Raw genomic sequence first — 22,823 nt, forward strand, 5'->3', positions numbered from 1 at the left:
AAGGAGATGAGTGCTTTGGCAAATAGGGCTAAGGAGAATGCAGAGGGATTCTACAAATACATTAAGGACAAAAGGGTAACAAGGGAAAGAATAGGGGCCATTTCAAGATCAGCAAGGCCACCTATGAGTGGAACTGCATGAGATAGGTGAGACACTAAAGTATTTTGCATCAGTGTTGACTGTCGAGAAGGATATGGAAGATTAAGAACAAGGGGAAATAAATAGTGACCACTTGAAAAATGTCCATGTTAGAGGTAGTGATGCTGGACATCTTAAAACGCACAAAGGTGGATAAATACCTGGGACCTGATCAGATGTACCATAGAACTCCATCAGAAGCGAGGGAGGAGATTGCTGGGCTCCTTGTTGAGATACTTGTATCATGGATAGCCACAGTCGAGGTGTCGGAAGACTGGAGGTTGGCTGACATGGTGCCATTATTTAAGAAAGGTGGTAAGGAAAAGCCAGAGATCTCTGGATTGGTGAACCTGACATCGGTGGTGGGTGTGTTGTTGGAGAGAATCCTGAGGGGCAGAGTTTACATGCATTTGGAAAAGCAGGGTCTGATCGGGGATAGTCAACATGGCTTTGAGGGGAGGAATCAGTGTCTCTCAACCTTGGGTTTTTTGAAGTAGCAAAGAGGATTGATAAGGGTAGATTTGATCTTTATGGGCTTTAGTAAGGCATGTGACAAGGCTCCTCATGGTAGACTGGTTAGCAAAGTTAGATCATGTGGAAGAGAGGAAGAACTAGCTATTTGGATACAGAACTGCCTTGTAGGTAGAAAGCAAGGGTGATGATGGAAGGGATGGTTTTCAGTATGGAGGCCTGTGACCAGTGGTGTGCTGGAAGGATTGTTACTGCTTTCTATCATGTATATAATTGATTTGGATGTGGATGCAGGAGGTATGGTTAGGAAGTTTGCAGATGACACCAAAATCAGGTGTATTGGACAGTGAAGAAGGTTACCTCAGTGCAATGGGATTTTGATCAGATGGGCCGATGGGCTGAGGAGTGGCGCGTGGAATTTAATTTAGGTAAATGTGAGGTGCTGCATTTCGGAAAGGCAAATCAGAGCAGGACTTATACACTTAATGGTAAGGTCCTGGAGGATGTTGCTGAACTGAGACCTTTGAGTGCAGGTTCATAGTTCCTTGAAAGTGAAGAAGGCTTTTGATGTGCCTGCCTTTATTGTGCTGTGCATTGATTATAGGAGTTGGAGGTCATTTTGCAGCTGTACAGAACACTGGTTAGGCCACTATTGGAATACTGTGTGCAATTCTGGTCTCCCTGCTATAGCAAGGACGTTGTGAGGCTTGAAGGGGTTCAGAAAGAATTGCAAGGACACTCGGATGGTAGGAACTGCTGATGTTGGAGTCTGAGATAACAAGGTGTGAATCTGGATGAACACCAGCCAGGCAACATCAGAGGAGCAGGAAAGCTGACGTTTTGGGCCTGGGCCCAAACCCGGAATGTCAGCTTTCCTGCTCTGCTGTCTGGCCTGCTGTATTCATCCAGCTCCACACCTTTTTACAAGGATACTGCCAGGATTGGATGGTTTGAGCCAAAGTGGGAGAGGCTTAATAGGCTGGGGGTATTTAACTTGGGAGTGTCGGAGGCTGAGGGGTGACCTTAGAGGTTTATAAAGTTGAGGGGCATGGATATGGTAAATAAACCATGTCTTTTCTGACAGCTGGGGTAGTCCAAAACTAGAGGCCAGAGATTTAAGCTGAGAGGGGGAAAGGTTTAGGAGGGATCTGATGGGCAAAGTTTCCTTGGAAAGGGTGGTGTGTGTGTGGAATGATCTGCCCAAGGAAGTGGTGGAGGCTGGTACAATTACAACATTTAAAAGGTATCTGAATGGGTACAAGAGTAAGAAGGGTTTAGAAGGATGTGGGCAAATTCTGGCAAATGGGACTAGATTTTAGTATAACTTGTTGGCATGGATGAGTTTGAACAAAAGGTTTGTTTCAGTGTTGTACACCTGTATGATAATACGACTGTATAACTCAATCCTTGATAACCTTGCCTTCAGATGTCTGAGCTCCAACTTTGCAATCCACTTGTTATTTTTCCCAACAATCTTGAAGGTGCCATGTAAATTGACTCAATTACCAAGTTTCTAGTCACGGTGAACTCTAGTATGGCTTGATATCAAATTTCATTATGCTTGTAAAATACTGCAGAGTATTGTACTGAAGACATTCAAATATGGATCCAAATTCCAAAATTGTTGAACATTAGTTTTGATTTGATGCTGTTCTTTGGCATTGGATTTTGTCTGGACAGCATGTGCTGATGACTGTATTGTTAGTGATCTGCTTTGCTTTGTAGGTAGAGCCCAATGAGATATTTGCCTCTTCTTTCTTAATTGTAATCTATCACAATGAAGTCAGTAAGGTGAAGATCAGAGATGAATAATAGGATCCACAAAAGTAAAGTGATGAAAACTGAAATATTAATAAATCTAAAAAGTAATGTAAGAATGTGCAATAATCACCCTAAATATCTGGAAAGTGAAGTGTGGTTAAAGCTGTGGGTGGTGCTTTTCCTGTACATCTCAGAATTGGTCATTTTTGGGTGAGGCTGTGTTGAATCATGCCTTCGCTGCCGTGACAGCTCTAGCTGTGAGTTTGGTACCTCCCCCTATAAGTTTCTCAAATTTTGTGAGCAGACTGGATTATTCATTTGCTCAAACCACTTATGGGGGGAAATAAATAGACCTCTTGGACTGTTGCAATTGTATTCCTGATTTTAGCTCGTTTTTAAAAGTGTGTTCTTGATGGTGAGATGTCAACTTCAGCTGTCCAGATGAGTATTAGTTTTGATGATTTCTCAATTGAGGTAGTCTGGTACTAGTTATGAAATACAAATAAGTTGGTTTACTTGGCAATTGGGTGTAAACCGACAATCCTTGAACAAGTGTAGTTTAGTGTGAGGATCAGACGACAATTGACTTGAAATTGCAGACATGATTTGAAACTGTTGACCTAATAGAACAATTTGACTTGCTTGCCACAGGCCTCTGGGTATCTGAAAGTCTTGTGCTAAATGTCATTTTAATTATTTGTGCTTTTTGTCAAAAAAAAACACATTCTAAAGATGATTACTGGGATAAACTTAAACCAAACTCTCCACCTCCAAAGCATTTTTCTGTGGGCGTAGCCATGCTCAGGACTTGTGAACAATGTGGGAGAGAATGACTCATGATTTGTTCCTGCTGCAACTGGGGAGAAAAAATTTCAAGTTCTCAAAGGTTGTGGGAGGCATACAGTCCCTCCTAGGATATATTCATTAATTTTGGAGCAGTACAAATTTCAGTAGTTGAAGGACCTATGAGATGTACTCACTCCTCTGTTTGTAAATTTGACAACTAAACCTGAAATTCCTTCTAAGTGCAGATTGTAAATATTTTCAACAGTTGATTAAATTGTGCATTTTTATGACTTTAAGCTATGAACCTTTTTGTGTGGATCAGTGGTGAAGTTGCTACTATATTCTTTCCCTTTCATGTTGAAGCCGCTGTTATGGATATGAGACTGTCAGTTGCTTACTTGACTTAATTCTTAATCTATTTGGCAAATTTTGAAAAGCAGACAATAAAGGAAAAACATTTTCTTGCTAGGTGCTGAATGTTGACACTATTTTTGATCAGTGTGTCGTGCTTGGCAGTTGTGAAAGTTTTTGGAACATGTGGTATTCCTCTGCTAAATTGGAGTTCAGAATTTTTCCAGTTTCAAGCGTTTCCTTTATTCTTTCTAGTATCCCCAGAATGGAAGAGAAGTCGGAACGTGCGGCTGAATTGTTTTGCACACATTTAGGAAGGAGGAGGATTAATTCAAATAACATGAACTGTTAGTTCTGGTGAATGTGGGTATTTATTAACTAATGTTTGTTTGAAAGCAAGGGACAGTCTATGAGCTGTCTTATTGACAGCTGTTGCAGTTAGACGTTTTTCAGTTGTCTGGCAGATCATGTATACTCTTGGCTGTTGCGTGCTCTTGGTTCTAGTTTTTCAACACCACAATGAAAGCCAGTATGCTGCCAAAAAGTGAATCTGGACTGTAGCAAAGAATTTCATTTGTGTGCAGGCTGCTTGGAATAAAACAAACTAAAATAGCCACTAACTTTGTCAGTATTAAATTTATGATGTGTGCAGTTGTTGGCATCTTATTTTCAGCTTCCTGAAGATTGTGTGGTACTAGTCACGTCAATTGAACAAAAAGTTCATAATGACAGAAAATTTAAAACCATTTTTGGTGGGATGTGGTATATAAACTGTTTTAGTTTTTGAGTTTGTACATTGTATAAGTGGCAAGCCTGAGCTTAGGTTGAGAATGAAATTGAAATTATTTGGATCATCTGGCTGAAAGAATTATATTTTTAACATTTGTAAATAAAGTAATATTCAACCTTGATGGCTAATTGAATTACAACAATAAAATTGCAAAAACCCAACTTCAGGATAGATGGCATAGGTGAGAACAGTGTTGAAGTGAGTTCTCTAAGAATGGTCACTGGACTTTGAAATGTTATCTCTACTTTCTCTCCAGGGATGTTGCCAGACATGAATTTATCCAGCAATTTCTGTTTGTTTTGTAAGTGTGTGCTTGAGGAAGTAGGGTTGATGATGCCCGTATTCCATCAACAAATCAAAAATTTGGAAATCAGTCCTCCTGAAGATCAAGTCAAAACAAATTATTGCTCCCCCCTCAGATACTGGATTTGTTACAGACCTTGTGCATTGATGAAACTTCGACTCTGACCTTCACAGCCAGGCATATTAACTTTCCATTTGTTGTAATGTTTTTAATTCATTCAAAAGATGTGGGCATTGCTGGTGCAACCAGTGTTTATTGCCCAGCCCAGAAAGCAGTTGAGAGTCAACCATATTGCTGTGGGTCTGGAATCACATGGAGTCAAGACCAGGGATGGATGAATTTTCTTTTTTACAGGACATTAGTGAACCAGATGGGTTTTTCCAACAATTGATAATGGATTCATGATCCTTTGGTGTAAGCCTGGCTATTCACCTTCTATATTCAGAACAAAAATTTGGGAAGGTTTTGGTAGCAATCAAGAAAATTAATAAATGTGAACCTGTTAACAGGAAAACAAGTTGTAGTGCTTTGAATCACTTTGAGATTTTTCTCTGTCAATGTTGTGCCACACAGTAACTTCAATCTAAAATATTCATTCTTTGCGGCTCTCTAAATCGCTTAATTTTGCATTAATATAACTTAGCATTGAAAATGGATCTGTTGCCATTAGAAATGAATGCATCCAAGTGAAAATATGTGGTACTTGATTTCTTAGGTATTGCGATATTGAGTTGGCAGATATCTTGATGGCCGCTGCTTGTTTGTTGTGATACCTGTTATTTGGTGTAGCAGTATGGCCAACTCTTAACTTCGATATAACCTCTAGGGAAGTTATCATCTTACCACTGGTTCTACATGCTGATGGCAGCAGCTCCACATGTTTAGACTTCAGACAGCATACTCCTCCACCCACACAGCAGCAGAACTTCCTGATTCTGCATGCGCTGATACTGGGAAGTTCTTTGAGTTTATTTTTCCTTGAAGTGTTGGCTTTGTTGTGGACAGTGTTTCGGCTGAAACTGACCACGGTTTCTGGCCATTTTCAAGTTGTCAATTTTTTTTTAAAAAATTCATAAATTATCTGTAAGAACATTACAAAACAGTTCATTATGGAAATAAAAGACAAAATCACTTACTTGAATGTTTGCACCCTTTCATTCCTTGATTGAAATGCAAAGATTAGAGCATATGCTTACTACAATGAACAATTACTTAAAACTGATATATGCTGCAAGGTTTTTCTGTAAGCTAACTGACCCTTGGTATAACATGGAAGAAGACCTTAAATGTTGGCTTTTCCCCACTTCTTGTCAATTTTGATAGTATCTCCAGAGTCTGGTAGCCTAGGAGCATTGCAGTTGAGTCGGCCTTTATCTTCACTCAGTCAGTCATGAGCTCCTTTCTACTAAACATAGCTGGATAACCATAGGGATCCTTGTTTTGCTTTCTTTTAATCTCCCGGATATTGAGGCTGATTGTAGTGCTGCTACCCCAGGTTGAGTGAAATCACCTATGTTTGGGCATTGAGCTGTGACTGATTTGATTTGATTGGGCTCAGCTTGGTTATTGGATAAATTGACCTAAGCTCCCAAAAGATTGGGGAGCCTTGGGAATTCCACTTTAATGTGAGCTGCTCTCAGTATTGATGGCAAAGAATAAGGCAAGAATGTCTTGAAACCAAAGGAACTTGGATTCTCCCTTCAGGTAAAAATAAATTGAACATAACAAGAAATTCAGTATGTGGGGTTTATTGCAGGGATCTGCTCAGTTGATAACAAGGTGTGGAACTGGATGGATACGGCAGGCCAAGCAACAACAGAAGAGCAGAAAAGCTGGACCCTTCTTCAGAAATGGGGGAGGGGAAGAGGGCTCTGAAATAAATTGAGGGGGAGGCAGTTATAGAAGGTGGATAGTGGAGCAGACAGGTGGAGAGAAAACTGACAGGTCAAGGGGACAGGGATGAAGCTAGTAGAGGTGTGTAGGTTGGAAGTGGGGGTTGGTCAGTGAGGTTGGAGGAATGGAGAAGTGTGAGCGAAGACGGACAGTTCAAGGAGGCAGATACGAGAGGAGTTGCTGGTCTTGGGATGATGTCGGAGTGGGAAGATTTTGAAGCTTGTAAAGTCCACATTGAGACCATTGGGTTGTAGGGTTCCAAGGCAGAATGAGGTGCTGTTCCTCCAGTTTTTGGGTGGCATCATTGTGACACTGGAGGAAACCCAGGATGGACATGTCGTCCAGGGAGTCAGAGGGGGAGTTGAAGTGGTTTGCGACAGGGAGATGTCGTTTGTCACAAACTGTGTATAGGTGCTCCATGAAGTGGCCTCCAAGCCTCTGCTTGGTCTCCTTGATGTAGAGGCGGGAACAGCGGACACATAGACCACATTAGCAGATGTGCAGATGAACAGCCGTTTAATATGGAAGGTTTTCTTGGGACCAGGAATGGAGGTGGGGGGAGTCCTGTAGGGACAGGTATAGCACCACCTGCTGTTGCAGGGAAAGGTGGTGGGGCTAGTGGGGAGTGTGGAGCAGATGGAGTCGTGGAGAGAGCGGTCCCTCTGGAAGGCAGGTAAGGGTTGTAGGGAAATATATCCTTTGTAGTGGTATCAACTTGTAGGTGGCAGAAGTGGCAGAGTATGATGCATTGAATCCGGATGTTAATGGGGTGATTCGTGAGGACAGGGTGAGTTTCATTTTTATTGCGGGAAGGGGGTGTGAGGCCTGAGGTGTCGAAATGCAAAAAATGCGATTGAGGGCATTTTTGACCTCAGTGGGTGGAAATTGTGGTCCTTCGAAAAACTGGGATGTGTGGAAGTGGAACGTCTCATCATGGGAGCAGATGAGGCAGACGAATTGGGAACAGGGGATGGCATCCTTGCAGGAAGGTGGGTGAGAGGATGTGTAGTCTAGGTAGCTGTCGGAGTCAAGCTTGAAATAGATGTTTCCAGGTGGTTACCAGAGATGGAGACAAGTATCAGAGATGGTCCAGGTGAACTTAAGGTTGGGGTGGAAGGTGTTTGTAATGTGGATGAACTGTTTGAGCTCCTTGTGGGAGCACAAGGTGGTGCTAATACAGTCATCGATGTAATGGAGGAAGAGGTGGGGGATAGTTCCACTGTGGCTGTGGAAGGAGGATTGTTCCATGCATCCTACAAAGAGGCAGGCATAGCTTGGACCCATGCGGGTGCCCATGGCCGCCACTTTTGTCTGTAGTAAGTGGGAGGAATTGAAGGAGAAGTTGTTCAGGGTCAGGACAAGTTCGGTTTGGTGCTAAGGTTGTCAGTGGAGGGGGTCTGGTCAGACCTGCGGAAGAGAAAGGAGCAGAGGGCTTTTAGAACCTCTGCATCGGGAATGCAAGTATACAGGGATTGGACGTCCATGGTGAAGATGAGGTGTTGAGGGCCAGGGAATCGAAGTTTTGGAGGAGGTGGAGGGTGTGGGTGGTGTCCCAGACGTAGGTGGGGAGTTCCTGGACCGGGGTGGGGGGAGAAAATGGAGTTGAGCTAAGTTCGGTGAAACAGGAGCAGGCAGAGACAATGGATTGACCAGGGCTGTTGGGCTTATGGATTTTGGGAAGGAGATAGAAACGGGCAGTGTGGGGTTGGAGACCTGTGGGTAGGAGGTCACCTGAGGTGATGAGGTTATGCATAGCCTGGGAAGAGATGTTTTGGTGGTCAGGGGTGGGGCCATAATCAAGGGGGTGGTGGGAGGAGGTATCAGAGTTGAAGCCTGACCTTGGTGATGTTGAGGTCATTGTGCCATACCTCAACAGCGCCTCCCTTGTCCACAGGTTTTAGTGATGTTAGGGTGGGAGCAGAGGGCAGCTCTGCTCAGTTGATGCTGTTTCTGGTGGTAGATTCTTGGCTACTTCATCCTGTGCACATTCTCCACTTTCTTTAAACTTCTAAAGCAATGCTTTTGATCACCCTGTGTCAGCTGTTCTAACTCTGGCTTATTGTCCTTTCGTTTGTCTTCCTGTTTCACTCCCATAAAGGATTTTTGGGATATAGCTGCAGTGGCAATGACACAAGCTGGCTTGCAGGGAGACCTCACCATACACCGAGATAACAAGGTGTAGAGCTGGGTGAACACTGCAGGCCAAGCAGCATCTTAGGAGCTGGAAAGCTGATGTTTCGGGCCTAGACCCCCCTCCAGAAACGGGGAGGGAAAGGGTGTTCTGAAATAAATAGGGAGTGTGGGAGGCAGATAGAAAATGGATCATCCTAATCCTAACCCTAACCCCCCTCTCCCTAATTATTTCAGAACCCCCTTCCTCTCCCGCATTTCTGAAGAAGGGTCTAGGCCCAAAACATCAGTTTTCCTGTTCCTAAGGTGCTGCTTAGCCTGCTGTGTTCATCCAGCTCTGCACCTTGTTATCCCTTCACTTTCTAAGACACAGGAGGAAAGTAGACTGATCAGCCTGTTGAGCCTTCTCCACTATTCAATGCAATTACAGCTCATTAAATAATCCTTAGCTTCACTTTCCTGCATTGATTAAATATCTGACTTTTTCCCCTTAATATTCTTAATAACCCATCCTCAGATCTACTGCATGCTTACAAGAAACTTCATGTCATCATGACTTAAATGGGTGACCCTTTACTCTGAAAATACACCCTCTGGTTTTAGACACTCCCACAAAGAAGCAATCTCTCATGATCTGAGATAATGGGAACTGCAGATGCTGGAGATTCCAAGATAATAAAATGTGAGGCTGGATGAACACAGCAGGCCAAGCAGCATCTCAGGAGCACAAAAGCTGACGTTTCGGGCCTAGACCCTTCATCAGAGAGGGGGATGGGGGGAGGGAACTGGAATAAATAGGGAGAGAGGGGGAGGCGGACCGAAGATGGAGAGTAAAGAAGATAGGTGGAGAGGGTGTAGGTGGGGAGGTAGGGAGGGGATAGGTCAGTCCAGGGAAGACGGACAGGTCAAGGAGGTGGGATGAGGTTAGTAGGTAGCTGGGGGTGCGGCTTGGGGTGGGAGGAAGGGATGGGTGAGAGGAAGAACCGGTTAGGGAGGCAGAGACAGGTTGGACTGGTTTTGGGATGCAGTGGGTGGGGGGGAAGAGCTGGGCTGGTTGTGTGGTGCAGTGGGGGGAGGGGATGAACTGGGCTGGTTTAGGGATGCAGTGGGGGAAGGGGAGATTTTGAAACTGGTGAAGTCCACATTGATACCATATGGCTGCAGGGTTCCCAGGCGGAATATGAGTTGCTGTTCCTGCAACCTTCGGGTGGCATCATTGTGGCAGTGCAGGAGGCCCATGATGGACATGTCATCAAGAGAATGGGAGGGGGAGTGGAAATGGTTTGCGACTGGGAGGTGCAGTTGTTTGTTGCGAACTGAGCGGAGGTGTTCTGCAAAGCGGTCCCCAACCAGCTTGTAACTGATGTCCTCACCTTCCTGGACCTCTCAGTCTCCATCTCAGGCAACCAGCTTGTAACTGATGTCCATTTCAAGCCCACCGACTCCCACAGCTACCTAGAATACACCTCCTCCCACCCACCCTCCTGCAAAAATTCCATCCCCTATTCCCAATTCCTCCGCCTCCGCCGCATCTGCTCCCACGATAAGACATTCCACTCCCGCACATCCCAGATGTCCAAGTTCTTTAAGGACCGCAACTTTCCCCCCACGGTGATTGAGAACGCCCTTGACCGCGTCTCCCGCATTTCCCGCGACACATCCCTCACACCCCGCCCCCGCCACAACCGCCCCAAGAGGATCCCCCTCGTTCTCACACACCACCCTACCAACCTCCGGATACAACGCATTATCCTCCGACACTTCCGCCATTTACAATCCGACCCCACCACCCAAGACATTTTTCCATCCCCACCCCTGTCTGCTTTCCGGAGAGACCACTCTCTCCGTGACTCCCTTGTTCGCTCCACACTGCCCTCCAACCCCACCACACCCGGCACCTTCCCCTGCAACCGCAGGAAATGCTACACTTGTCCCCACACCCCCTCCCTCACCCCCATCCCAGGCCCCAAGATGACATTCCACATTAAGCAGAGGTTCACCTGCACATCTGCCAATGTGGTATACTGCATCCACTGTACCCGGTGCGGCTTTCTCTACATTGGGGAAACCAAGCGGAGGCTTGGGGACCGCTTTGCAGAACACCTCCGCTCAGTTCGCAACAAACAACTGCACCTCCCAGTCGCAAACCATTTCCACTCCCCCTCCCATTCTCTTGATGACATGTCCATCATGGGCCTCCTGCACTGCCACAATGATGCCACCCGAAGGTTGCAGGAACAGCAACTCATATTCCGCCTGGGAACCCTGCAGCCATATGGTATCAATGTGGACTTCACCAGTTTCAAAATCTCCCCTTCCCCCACTGCATCCCTAAACCAGCCCAGTTCATCCCCTCCCCCCACTGCACCACACAACCAGCCCAGCTCTTCCCCCCCACCCACTGCATCCCAAAACCAGTCCAACCTGTCTCTGCCTCCCTAACCGGTTCTTCCTCTCACCCATCCCTTCCTCCCACCCCAAGCCGCACCCCCAGCTACCTACTAACCTCATCCCACCTCCTTGACCTGTCCGTCTTCCCTGGACTGACCTATCCCCTCCCTACCTCCCCACCTACACCCTCTCCACCTATCTTCTTTACTCTCCATCTTCGGTCCGCCTCCCCCTCTCTCCCTATTTATTCCAGTTCCCTCTCCCCATCCCCCTCTCTGATGAAGGGTCTAGGCCCGAAACGTCAGCTTTTGTGCTCCTGAGATGCTGCTTGGCCTGCTGTGTTCATCCAGCCTCACATTTTATTATCTCTCATGATCTATCTGGTCAGTCCCCCATGATATGTATTCGTGAGGTCTCCTTTCATTCTTCTACACTTCCATGAGTGCAGGTCTAATGTGCACGACCTCCCTTCATACCCAGAATCAATCTTGAGTCATCTGTGGTCCGTCTAGTGTTTTGTGGCAATTTAATAAGATATCCCTATTTTTATATTCCATTTCATTTGCTATCATAACAGAATCAATGTTCCTTTGAGTATATAGTGAAAATCTATTTACAATATGCCAACTTATGGATGGTCTTGTAGCACAGTGCTCAAGATCCTACCAGCTTCAAATACATTGTAGCAGGTCAGAACAAATTGATTTAAAACAAAGCATATAAATTCAGCCATTCAACAACAGTTTACATTTATAAAGTGATATTCTCGTGGAAAATATTTCTGAACCATGAGTTAAAAATAAATTTCCACTTGTCCAAATGTTTTAAACTAGAGTGTATGCGCTCTTGTTGTGAATGTATGATGCATAAATGTAATGTCCAGTAGAGGGGTATTAGATCTATAAACTTGGACTAGTGTACAACAGTTTAAATGGTTAGTATTCTCAAAGCAGCATGTACTAGACTCCTGTTCCTGCTTTTCCTTCTCTCCCTTTCTTCTCCTTTGCGATCAGTTTACTGCAATAGGTTGGAATCTGGAAGAGTGAACTGCCTTCGCAGTTGGCTGAAATGAAGCTGCAGTGGCCAATAGCTTCAAAGGTTGTTCTTGACTGACAGCATTACTTGTTAGTAGGGGACCGGATTCGTAATCCTTCATGCTTCGTGGAAACGGGAGGCCATTTTGGAATACTGTTGTTGATTGAGAAATACATTGGCAAGTTGTGAAACTTTCCCCGCTATCAACAAGCATTAATCATCGTTTTAGATTGAGGAATGCAAGAATGTGTTAAATGAAAGGCACCCGAGTGTCTGAAGATGTAAAGCAGAACAGCGAATGAAGACTGCCTTGGTGGATTTGTATTAGAAGGTTATACAGACCAGTTCCATGAAGGCTGCATGGGCAAGTCATTTTGAAAACTGACCTGTCATTTACTTTGTGTATTAAACGATTTTATGTACTGTCGTCAATAAATTAATTACAAATGCGATTTGTAATTTGCTTGTGAGTCCTTGAAGTGTTTATGCTTGCTGTTTGTTGTAGACAAATATACTTGCTATACAAAGTTCTAGCTCTGCATGAGCACATTTTAATTTGTCTTTTCTTTAATATTTAGCTTCAGTATAGTATTTGTTACACATGGTTTGGTTTTTGACTGTGGATGTACTGTGTTCAGCCTGTAAACCTGCTTTTATTTCTTAATATTTCAATTCACCAGATGAATTCAATGAAAATGGGGTTAAGACATCATTAATTTTGTGTATCTGGCTGTAGAAACATTGAAACACCTCAACCTGTATAAAATAGGAACTGGAATCTTCAGACAATGCATGGAGCTTGACAATGTGGTGAAGGATGCTAACTTGGGTTACAGTAGTGAAGACTATTTAAAACTAGTTTAATTCCTCATTTAATTAGGATAATTAGATGTTCCAAAAAAGAATTAAAAATGTTAATTTGACTTTTTAAGGACAATAGCGCTTTTACTAAATTTCAATAAATTTCCTGAAATAGGGTCCAGTAATGGCCTGTTTTATCTCTGTTCCAAATCTAAGTTTGTTTTTGCAGTTTGCTTAGCATTAAACATGTTAACTCATTCTATTGCTTCTCATGTTAATTGACTTGCATTCTGTAAATAATTACCAACAGCCCTAGCTTTCCTGTTCAGTAGTTGTAAATAGTGTTGATTTGATCAAGTGCTAGCATGCTGGTGATTGTTTAAGAACCTTTTTTGCATTCCCTGCTACTGGGACAGACATTTTGAGATACCGGAAAGGTTATCGGTATTATCCATTTGATCATGTCAAGCATTGGAGGAGCACTGGAGGTGTTGATATTCATGTTCAGTAGGACTGTAATGTTGTAAATAACTTCACGACAGTCTTTAAAGAAAATGCAGCTGAATTCTGAATATGATAAACATAAACATTACTCTTTGAAGTTTGCATCACAAAGATCAGGTGGTTAAGGCATTTAGCACGCTTACCTTTATTGTTCAAACCTTTGAGTATGAGTTTGGACTCTGAGGTTGTGCAGTATGTTGATGAGGCCTCTTCTGGAGTACTGTGCTGAGTTTTGGTGACCTTGTTATAGGTAGGATAAGTATCAAGCTGCAGGGGGGGGTTCATGATAGATTTATCAGGATGTTGCCAGAAATGGAGAGTTTGAGTTAAAGGCTGGGAGATTGTCACTGGCATGTAGGAGGTTGAGGGGTGAGCTTACGGAAGTTTGTAAGTTGACAAAGGCTATAGATACGGTTAATGGCAGGTGCCCTTTCCCTAGGTAGGGGCTTTCAAGACCAGGTGCTGTTTTCAAGGTGACATGAGAAAGATTTCACAAAGGACATGAGGGGCAACTTGACTTTCCAGAGGTGGTGGACATGGGTACAGTTATATTGTTTAAAAGACATTAAGGTAAGAACATGAATAGGAAATGTTAGGAGGGATATGGGCCAAGTGTAGATAGGTTGCATTAGTTTAGTTTAGGATTATGATTCTGTGCTGTCTGACTTTATTATATAACCGTGCTGTGCACAATGAAACTGTGGAATTTTTGCATTTAATTGTTAGCAATTGGATATGAGTTTTGGATCACCTACCCAAGTGTCTATCTCATAGGTGACATATCTTAAATTGTTCATAGTGCAGAGGAGATGATGCTGGATGTCTTAAAATGCATAAAGCTGGATAAATCCCCAGGATCTGATCATGTAGGAGGCTAGGGTAGTGATGGCTGGGTCCCTTGTTGAGGTATCGATTATTGATAGACATGCATGAGCTGCTGGAAGACTGGAGGTTGGCTAACATGCCATTATTTAAGAAAGATGGTAAGGAGACAGCCAAGGAACTGCAGCCCAGTGAGCCTGACATCAGTAGGCAAGGGGATTGTGAGGAACAGAATTGACATTTAAAAGGAAAGGCAAGGACTGATTGGAATCATTAGAGCTGTACAGCATGGAAACAGACCCTTTGGTCCAACTTGTCCTTGCTGACCATATATCCTAAATTAATCTAGTCTCATTACCCAGCATTTGGCCCATAGCCCTCTAAACCTGTTATAGTCATATACCCATCCAGATGCCTGTTAAATGTTGATTGCACCTTAACAATTTCCTCTGGCAGCTCATTCCATACTTGCAACTCTGAAAAATTTGCTGTTTGGTCCCTTTTAAATCTTTTCCCCTCTCATTACACCTATGTCCTATGCACGCGTGCCCCTGCTCTTCTGGAAAAGATGTTGACTTCCCTGTCTAAGCCCCTCATGATTTTATAATGCTCGATAAGGTCACCCCTTAGTATCCAGCACTCCAGTGAAAATAGCCTCAGTCAGTTCAGTCCCTCCAATCCTGGCCACATCCTTGTAAGCCTTTTCTGAACTCTCAACTTTAACAGCATCCTTCCTGTAGCAAGAGACAAATGGCATGCAGTTGTCCAAAGGGATAGTCAGCATGGCTTTGTGTGTGGGAAATCCTGTTTCTATAACTTGACTGAGTTTCTTTTTGAAGAAGTGACAAAGACGATTGATTAAGGCAGAGCAGTGGACGTTGTCTATATGGACTGTAGTAAGGGATTTGTCAAGGTTTTATATGGTGGTAGACTGGCTAAAGGCTAGATCACATGGAATAAAGGGTGAACTAGCCATTTGAGTACAAAATTGGCTGAAAGCTAGGAGGCAGAGTGTTTTGGTGGACGGTTGCTTTTCAGACTGAAGGCCTGTGACTAGTGTGCTTTAAGGGTCAGTGCTGAGTTCTCCTGTTCTGTCATTTACATAAATGGATTTGGATGTGAATATGGAAGGTATGGTTAAGTTTGCAGATGACAATCGACGTATCGTGGACAGCGAAGAAGGTTACCTCAGTACGATGGGACTTTGATCAGATGGGCTAATGGGTCGAGGATTGGCAGATCGAGGTTAATCTAGATAAATGTGAGGTGCTACATTTTGGTAAGGCAAATCAGGGCAGTGCTTGTACCATTAAGCATATGGTCCTGGGGAGTGTTGCTCAACAAAAAGACCTTGGAATGCCGGTTCATAGTTCCTTGAAAGTGGAGCCGCAGATGCACAGGGTCGTGAGGTGATGTTTGGTACACTTAACATCATTGGTCAGTGTTTTGAGCATAGAAGTTGTGAGGCCATGTTGGAATAGTGTGCCATTTTGGCCTTCCTGCTACAGGAAGGTTGTTAAACTTGAAAGGGATCAGAAGGTATTTGCCAGGATTGGAGGGTTTGAACTATAGGGAGATGCATAATAGGCTGGGGCTATTTGCCCTGAAGCGTCGGAGGTTGAGGGGGTGACCTTAGAGGTTTATAAAATCAGGAGGGGCATGGATAGGGTGAATAGCCAAAGTCTTTTCTCCAGGATCGGGAAGTCCAAAACTAGATCGTGAGCAGGTTTTTAAAGCGAGAGGGAAGATTTAGAAGAGACCTGATGGCAACTTTTTCCACACAGGGTGGGGGTGTGTGTGTGTGTGTGTGTGTGGAAGGAGCTGTAAGAGGTGGTGTTGGAGGCTGGTACAACTACAGCATTTAACAGGCATCTGGATGGGTATATGATTAGGAACAGTTTAGATGGAAATGGACCAAGTGCTGGCAAATGGGACTAGATTGAGGGTATCTGGTCAGTGTGGATGAGTTGGACTGAAGGGTCTGTTTCTATGCTGTAAATCTCTGACGCTATCTCTTGTCCATTTAAAAATGACTCCTTCTGTATAGGCAAAATTGTTACTAGGAGTCTGAATCTGCCTGTGTCCCATTGTAGCATGATCTGACACTTCATGTTTCTCAATGCTTCAGAGTTGCCAGACTTTCCAAGTTGTCCTGCAATTTCATGGAGTCAAATCTCTCAAATTTCAGAAAAATCGGCAAAAAAAACATTTTTATTTTCCTTCAGGCATTTGATATAAAATTATTTTAGTTGGTGAGAGCTATTTCACAGTGAAGGATCACCTATTAATGTGTTAGCTTTCCAGTTGACACACAAAGGTGCGTGATATCAGGATGTATATGCTGATCAGCCACAGGCAGGTATATAGGGGCTGGTCACTTGGAGGTTGGAGAATGTACAATGAAACCTCCTGGGCTTCATTTCAATGTTTGACCTTACTGTACTGGAAATGGCCCATTTTTAAAACAATTCCTTCCTTTTTTTAAAACATGTGCCTGCTTTTAAAGGAAAATAAATGAACAACTGGTGACAAGTTGCACAGTTGACAGTGATATATGGCATTATTTCACCAGGTGATAAATTCCTTATCCTATTTGAGTTGCTGAGCACGAGCCCACTCTTCACCACCACCTGCCCCCCCATTTTGAAGCGAATTAAAGTATCAATATCTTCAATATCTGCATAAGTGTTAGGGTTACATGTCCTAAGTAGTGCATTTTTATATCTTAATTCTTCTAATGATCAGTTCTTCACTGTTGATTACTTAAGTTGGACTGGATAATCTTTGAGCTGCACCTAATAGGATTTCTGTGCTCCAATGGTAAATCTGAAATAGGGAGGTGGGAGAAACAGGTAAACGTTTCAGGATTCTGAATGCAATGCTGAGAAAATGAAGGACCTGTTTTTCTGGCTATTTGGTACATGGAGAACATGACAGTGAAGTAAACTTGTCATGGTATGAACTTAAATTTTAGGGACCAGCTTTCAACCCTGATTATCTGTACCTAATGTTCCTTAAGCTTAGGTTTATGCTGATGTTCAATTTTTTTCTCATTGACAAGGTGTTTGGTTCTTCAGAAATTGGAAAAACTGTTAATTCTAATTAATCCTTTTTGGGAGACATACATTGCTTTTCTTATAGTGTAAATTGTTTGAAGATGCAAGTTTTGACTTAATGTTAAGCACAACTTGATGTAGTGTTAAACTTGTTAGCATTAGACTAGGATAAATACAATTATAAATTGGCTTCAATGTATTAAGCTGAACAGAAAATGCTCCCAAATAGGAGTGGATATTTTTGTTGGAATTGCAGATTGAAAGGCGATTGAATTAGAAGCAGTAACTGACGGTTGTCTTTGTGCAAGTGATGGGGATTCCTAATAGACTTATAATTCGAGCATAATTGCTGGCCATTGAAATCACGTGATACCCTGGAGACTTGTGTTACAGCAATGTTTTCTTTGGGTGTGTCTGATTTGAAAGTGCATCCTCAGAGGAGGGCTTTCTGGCAAAGCTTCTGCAGAATGGATTCGGAGTCTTTGGATTTTATATTGGCTGACTAGAATAATGTTGCATGAAGTAGTGCCTTTCTAAATTGCAGCTGTTGTAAAGATCAAATCTTTATTCTGTCAATTTCAGTTGGAGGTTTGTCAGTCTGCTCTTAATAGGATTTCTGTCAACTTTACATCAAAATGAATGTTATTTTCCAGGACTTGAAGCAAAATGGTTCATATTAGTGGGAGAAGTATTTTCTATCAGCATGCTGTTACATTGTTTAAAAGCTGGTAATTTTACACTGTTGGGAATCAACAGAATGTTGCAAATTATAATCTTGGACTTACTCCTCCAGTTCGAAGACTTTGAGGCATGAGAAATTAATTCAAAATGCGTGACTTTAGAAAATGCAGCATCTAAACTCAGAAGTCAAGAGAACACAGGCAGAAGGTGCTATCCTTCAACAACACAAGGTCGGCTCTACGATGTCCAGTTTGAATCTGGGGCAGTTCTTGTGCACAGTGTGGATCTGGAGAAACGCAGCAGGTCAGGCAGCGTCAGGGGAGTAGTAAAGTTCACATTTCAGGTTTACACCCTTCGTTGGTCCTGCTGCGCATTGTATTGACTCTGACTCCAACTCCGGGATCTGCATTTCCTACTGTCTCCCAGTTCTTGTGCGTGCTTACCCCTGAGCACCTTAGTTTTAATCAGTACTGTTGTTTGTTAAGAAACAGAATCACGACAGTGCAGAAAGAGGTCAGTTGGCACTGCCCCTCATCCTGCCCCCATTTTGCATTGTCAGTATCTTGAAGTTTCTCCATATTTCATTGTCAGATTAAACAATGGCTGTTAGATTAAACGAGCAGTATGATGACAAAGTGGTTAACAGTGCTGGGGACCCAGGTTCAAATCCATCCTTGGGTGACTGTGTGGAGTTTGCACATTGTCCCTGTGTCTGCATGGGTTTCTCCTGGGGGGTCAGATTTCCTCCCACAGCCCAAAATGTGCAGGCTAGGTGGATTAGCTGTGCTAAATTGCCCATAATGTGAGGTGTGTAAGTTAGTTGGTTTAGACATGGGAAATGTAGGGAAATGTTAGGGCAATGGGTCTGGATGAGATGCTCTTGGAGGGCAATATGGACTTGTTGGGCCAAATAGCCTGTTTCCACAGTGACCTATGATCTGCGATGTCTTGCTCATGACTCCCATACTGGCATTCTGACTGAGTAGCGAAGGTATTTTCTCTACGTTTACCTAATCAAAACACTTAGTTAAATTTTAAAGACTTCTTTGAGATGCCATTCTTTTGTACGCAACAAGATCTTAGATTACCAAGTGCTGCATTATTTCTATCTTCAGCTGATTTTGGAGGAGTAAGCACAGACAGGATATTGGGAGATGGTGGTGGGGAGCGACCCCTGAGTTGATGTGAGTAATTACAGATCTTGTTCATCCAGCGTGGACAGGAGCAGTTCAATGCTGCTTCATGTCTGTCCAAAAGGCAGCAGCACCAACATTGCAAAGCTCCTGTAACACCCACTTGGGAAGCCAGCCTAAACATCTGCTCCCAAGATGGCTCAAACTGGAGTGCTACATACTGAGCTGCAAAGAAGAAATGCGTATTTTTGTCAAATACAGTTAAGGTCTTACATTAATGTGAACTGGATCCTTCAAATTAATAACTCAGGTTCAATTTGCTGTAGATATCAGCCACGTTTTATTTAACCTAAGTTTCAAACTGCTATTGTTATCTTTTCTTTATTGGCTCTGACTAGTTTTGACTTGGTCCACCTTCAGCTTTGAAGGTTTTGCTGCCTCTGATTTAGATTGCTTCTACTTATGATCATATTAATATTTGCACTATCATGGAAGATTGCCTGTTGCCACATAAATACCATCATCTGATTTTGTACAGATCAGCTCATCTGCTAAAGCTGTCGTCTGAGCCTTAATTGCCTCTAGCCTCAACTATTCTGATGCTTCCCAGGCTGGTGTCCCACGTTAGATCCTTTGTAAACTTGTCTTCATCCAATACTGTGCATGTGTCCAAGCTCAAACCAAGTTCCATTCATTATCAACCCTAGGCTCACTAACCTAAGTTGGCTCTTAGAATCATAGAATCCCTACAATGTGGAAGCAGGCCATTTGGCCCATCAAGGCCACATCAACTTTACAAAGAGCATCCCCTTCAGCCCTAGCCCCACCTGGTCTCTAACACTGCATTCCCCATGGCTAATCCACCTGACCTGCACATCTTTGCACTGTGGTAGGAAACTGGAGCACCTGGAGGAAATGCGTGTGCACAGAGGGAGAACGTGCAAATTTGACACTGATGGTCACAGGATGGTGGAATCGAGCTGGTCCCTGATGCTGAGAGGCAGCAGTGCTAACCTCTTCGCCCTCTGGTCAAGTCAGCTTGATTTTAACTTTGAGTCTTGTTTACAAGTACCTCTGTGATTTTTCTCCTATCCATCTCTGCAATCTTATTCAGCCCATAATTCTGTGATCTTTGCTTGACCAATTTCAGCCTTGTCTATGTTCCTGATTCTGATTGCACCACAATCGGAGGCCAGACTTTCAGTTGCTTAGGCCCTACCTCGGAACTTTGCTCCCAAGCATCTCCATCTCCCAATACAACTTCCTTAAAGAAATTCCTTCAAACATAACTCCCTGTCCAAGCCCCAGTCATCTGATCCAACATTTACCTTTTTGCCTTGATGCTGTACTTTAACCATTATGCTTCTGTGAAGCACCTTTCGATAGTTGGCTGGATTGATTTTTCTGTGCAGAGTAACACCAACCGAGCAGGTTCAATTCTGGTTCATGTTTCCATGTAGGTCCCTCCTCAATCTCTCTCCTCACTTGACTTCAAGTAGTGACCCTCTGGTGAGCAATCATCAGTTGTCATTCTCAAATGACAGCAGCCCTCTGGACCACGAGGGACTTTACATAATATATCTGTAGCTGTTTACTGTTTCAAATGGAGAAACAGTCAGGTTGTTAGCTTATTTTCAGTTTTCATACAAAGTGTCCTTCCCTGCATAGAGGTCACTAGCTTCAAGATATTTGTCACATTGCTGATGGTTTAATTGCTTGACGCATGAGAGCAGGACGTCTTGTTGGCAATAAAAATAACATAATGCTCTAAATACTCAGCCTGTCATGTAGCTGCTTTGGAGATGGAGTAGGAGGTTACTGACTTGATATGTTACCTAGCATCAGACTTGGGAAATGTTAGGTAAGTTTTTGAGGCATTGAAAGTTGAATTGCCTTAACTGAGGGAAGTATGGATCAAAGTAATTTCATGTTACTCTGGGGTTTTGTCTGGATTTTTGAAATATTAGATGACATATTTACGACCCTCTGTTCATGAAATGTTCTGCATCATGAAAGGGATCATGTGATCTGGAGTTAATGGAATCCATAAGATCATCCCTGAATTTTTATCTTTCCCATTTTAAAATGTTGGTTGAGAACATTTTTAGATTCACCACAGTGCAAGGCAAAACTTAACCGTACTTTTGTCAGTGACCGTAACTTGTTCCGAGTACTGCAAAACAAGTACTTTATCACTTGTAGATAACACTGTTATAATCTCGGATTATAAGGAGCAGGAAAGTTTAATGTTTTTGGTTGAGACCCTTCTGCTGCCTGGCCTGCTATGTTCACCCAGCTTCATGCCATGTTATCTCAGATTCTCCAGTAACGGTAGTTCCTACTATCTCTGTAACACATTATCACTTGCATACTTGTCACTGAAGCAAGCTGAAAATCCATTTTGACTTTTACAATTGTGTGTAATACTATATGAAGCAATACATTGTTTGTCATTTATGTTAGAATTTGAAAGTCACTTTAGGGATTGCATTTGAAATACGTTAATCTAGAGCTGCTTGTCACTTAGTGGAGGAAATGTAAAGGATAAATAAGCTGCTTCATACTCAACGCAGTGGGGAGCTAGAGGAACACAGCAGGTCGGGCAGCACCAGAGGAGCAAGAAAGTTGACATTTTGGGTTTACGTTCTTCATCAGGCACTCATAGTAACTCAAAACTATAGCATAAATTTGTTTGCACCTCCCGGCAGCAATCTTTAATCCTCATTTTGAAGAAACAGACTCTAGAACTAGAGCAATAACTTGCATTTTTTAAAAAAAAAAGTAGCCCCCCCTTCCACCTCCATTTCCTTGGAGACACACAACCCAGAAAGTCTGATATAGCTGTGCCCGTAAAAGCACTGATACAATCAACCTGAAAAGAGGTGGGCCTTTTAAGGAAATTGTGTAGTGAAATGTCCCAGATGCATTTGCCACCCATGGGTTTTTAAGCCTAACATGAGATGGGAGTCATGAAATTAAGCCATGATTACTGGAGGCTTGATTTTAATCTTCCCAGCAATCATTAGTTTTAAATCTATTTCCTTGTGAATTGCATTGTTATCTTTGAGCTTAGAAATTGAAAAGTTGCATTGGAACTTAGGGTTGATATTTCTGTATAAATAATAATCAGGCTATCTTTGTGTAAGTGGCATTTGCATTAGTAAAAACAAATATTGCCCAAGTTGAAAGCAGAATTTTGGATGCAGACCTTGAGTTTGGCATTCCCCACAGCCTTCAGTTGAACAAAGGCTGATGTAGGTAAGATGTGTGCCTTCCTGACAAAGAATACGCTGCACACTATAGGCACTGAACTCAAGTTGTCAGTCAAGATTTCCTGTATCTTCACTTTGTGGGGTGTTCTTAGATTAAGATGTAAAATGCTTTTAAATCTTTGATTCATCTCAACTGTTATATCCATGCAGGTATTCCTAAGAATATTGGCAAAATGTGTACCTGCAATAATTTTAATCAGAGCATTTTAATGTTTTGTGTTCTTGTATCAGGCAAACAGGTTGAACACAGGTGGGGTTTTATTTCTGTAATCTGAACTGTACATGATCTTGTATTGCTTGGAAGTATTGCATCATATTATTATTCACCTTGCAGTAGAACAGTTGAGCATGGATTTTTCCCGACTGCACACGTACGCTCCTCCTCAACATGTGCCAGAGAACACTGGCTATACCTATGCACTCAGGTGAGATTCTCCCAGCTAAAGTGCATGGTGTTGGCTGTAATTAGTCTGGAGTAATGCTTCATCTGCCTGTAATATTTTT

General features: G+C 42.9%; 1 protein-coding gene across 1 annotated transcript in view; it reads left to right on the forward strand.

The window, feature by feature from the left end:
• Positions 1 to 12,154: 12,154 nt before the first annotated feature.
• The window catches only part of sun1b (Sad1 and UNC84 domain containing 1b), a 69,093-nt gene continuing 58,424 nt past the window's right edge, over positions 12,155 to 22,823 (forward strand). The window contains exons 1-2 of the mRNA XM_048552733.2: positions 12,155 to 12,414; positions 22,654 to 22,744. Of these exons, the coding sequence (XP_048408690.1) occupies positions 12,411 to 12,414; positions 22,654 to 22,744 (95 nt within the window). The 5' untranslated portion in view covers positions 12,155 to 12,410. The remainder of the gene's footprint in view (positions 12,415 to 22,653; positions 22,745 to 22,823) is intronic.

This window comes from Stegostoma tigrinum, chromosome 23 (assembly GCF_030684315.1).
Source record: "Stegostoma tigrinum isolate sSteTig4 chromosome 23, sSteTig4.hap1, whole genome shotgun sequence".
NCBI lineage: Eukaryota > Metazoa > Chordata > Chondrichthyes > Orectolobiformes > Stegostomatidae > Stegostoma > Stegostoma tigrinum.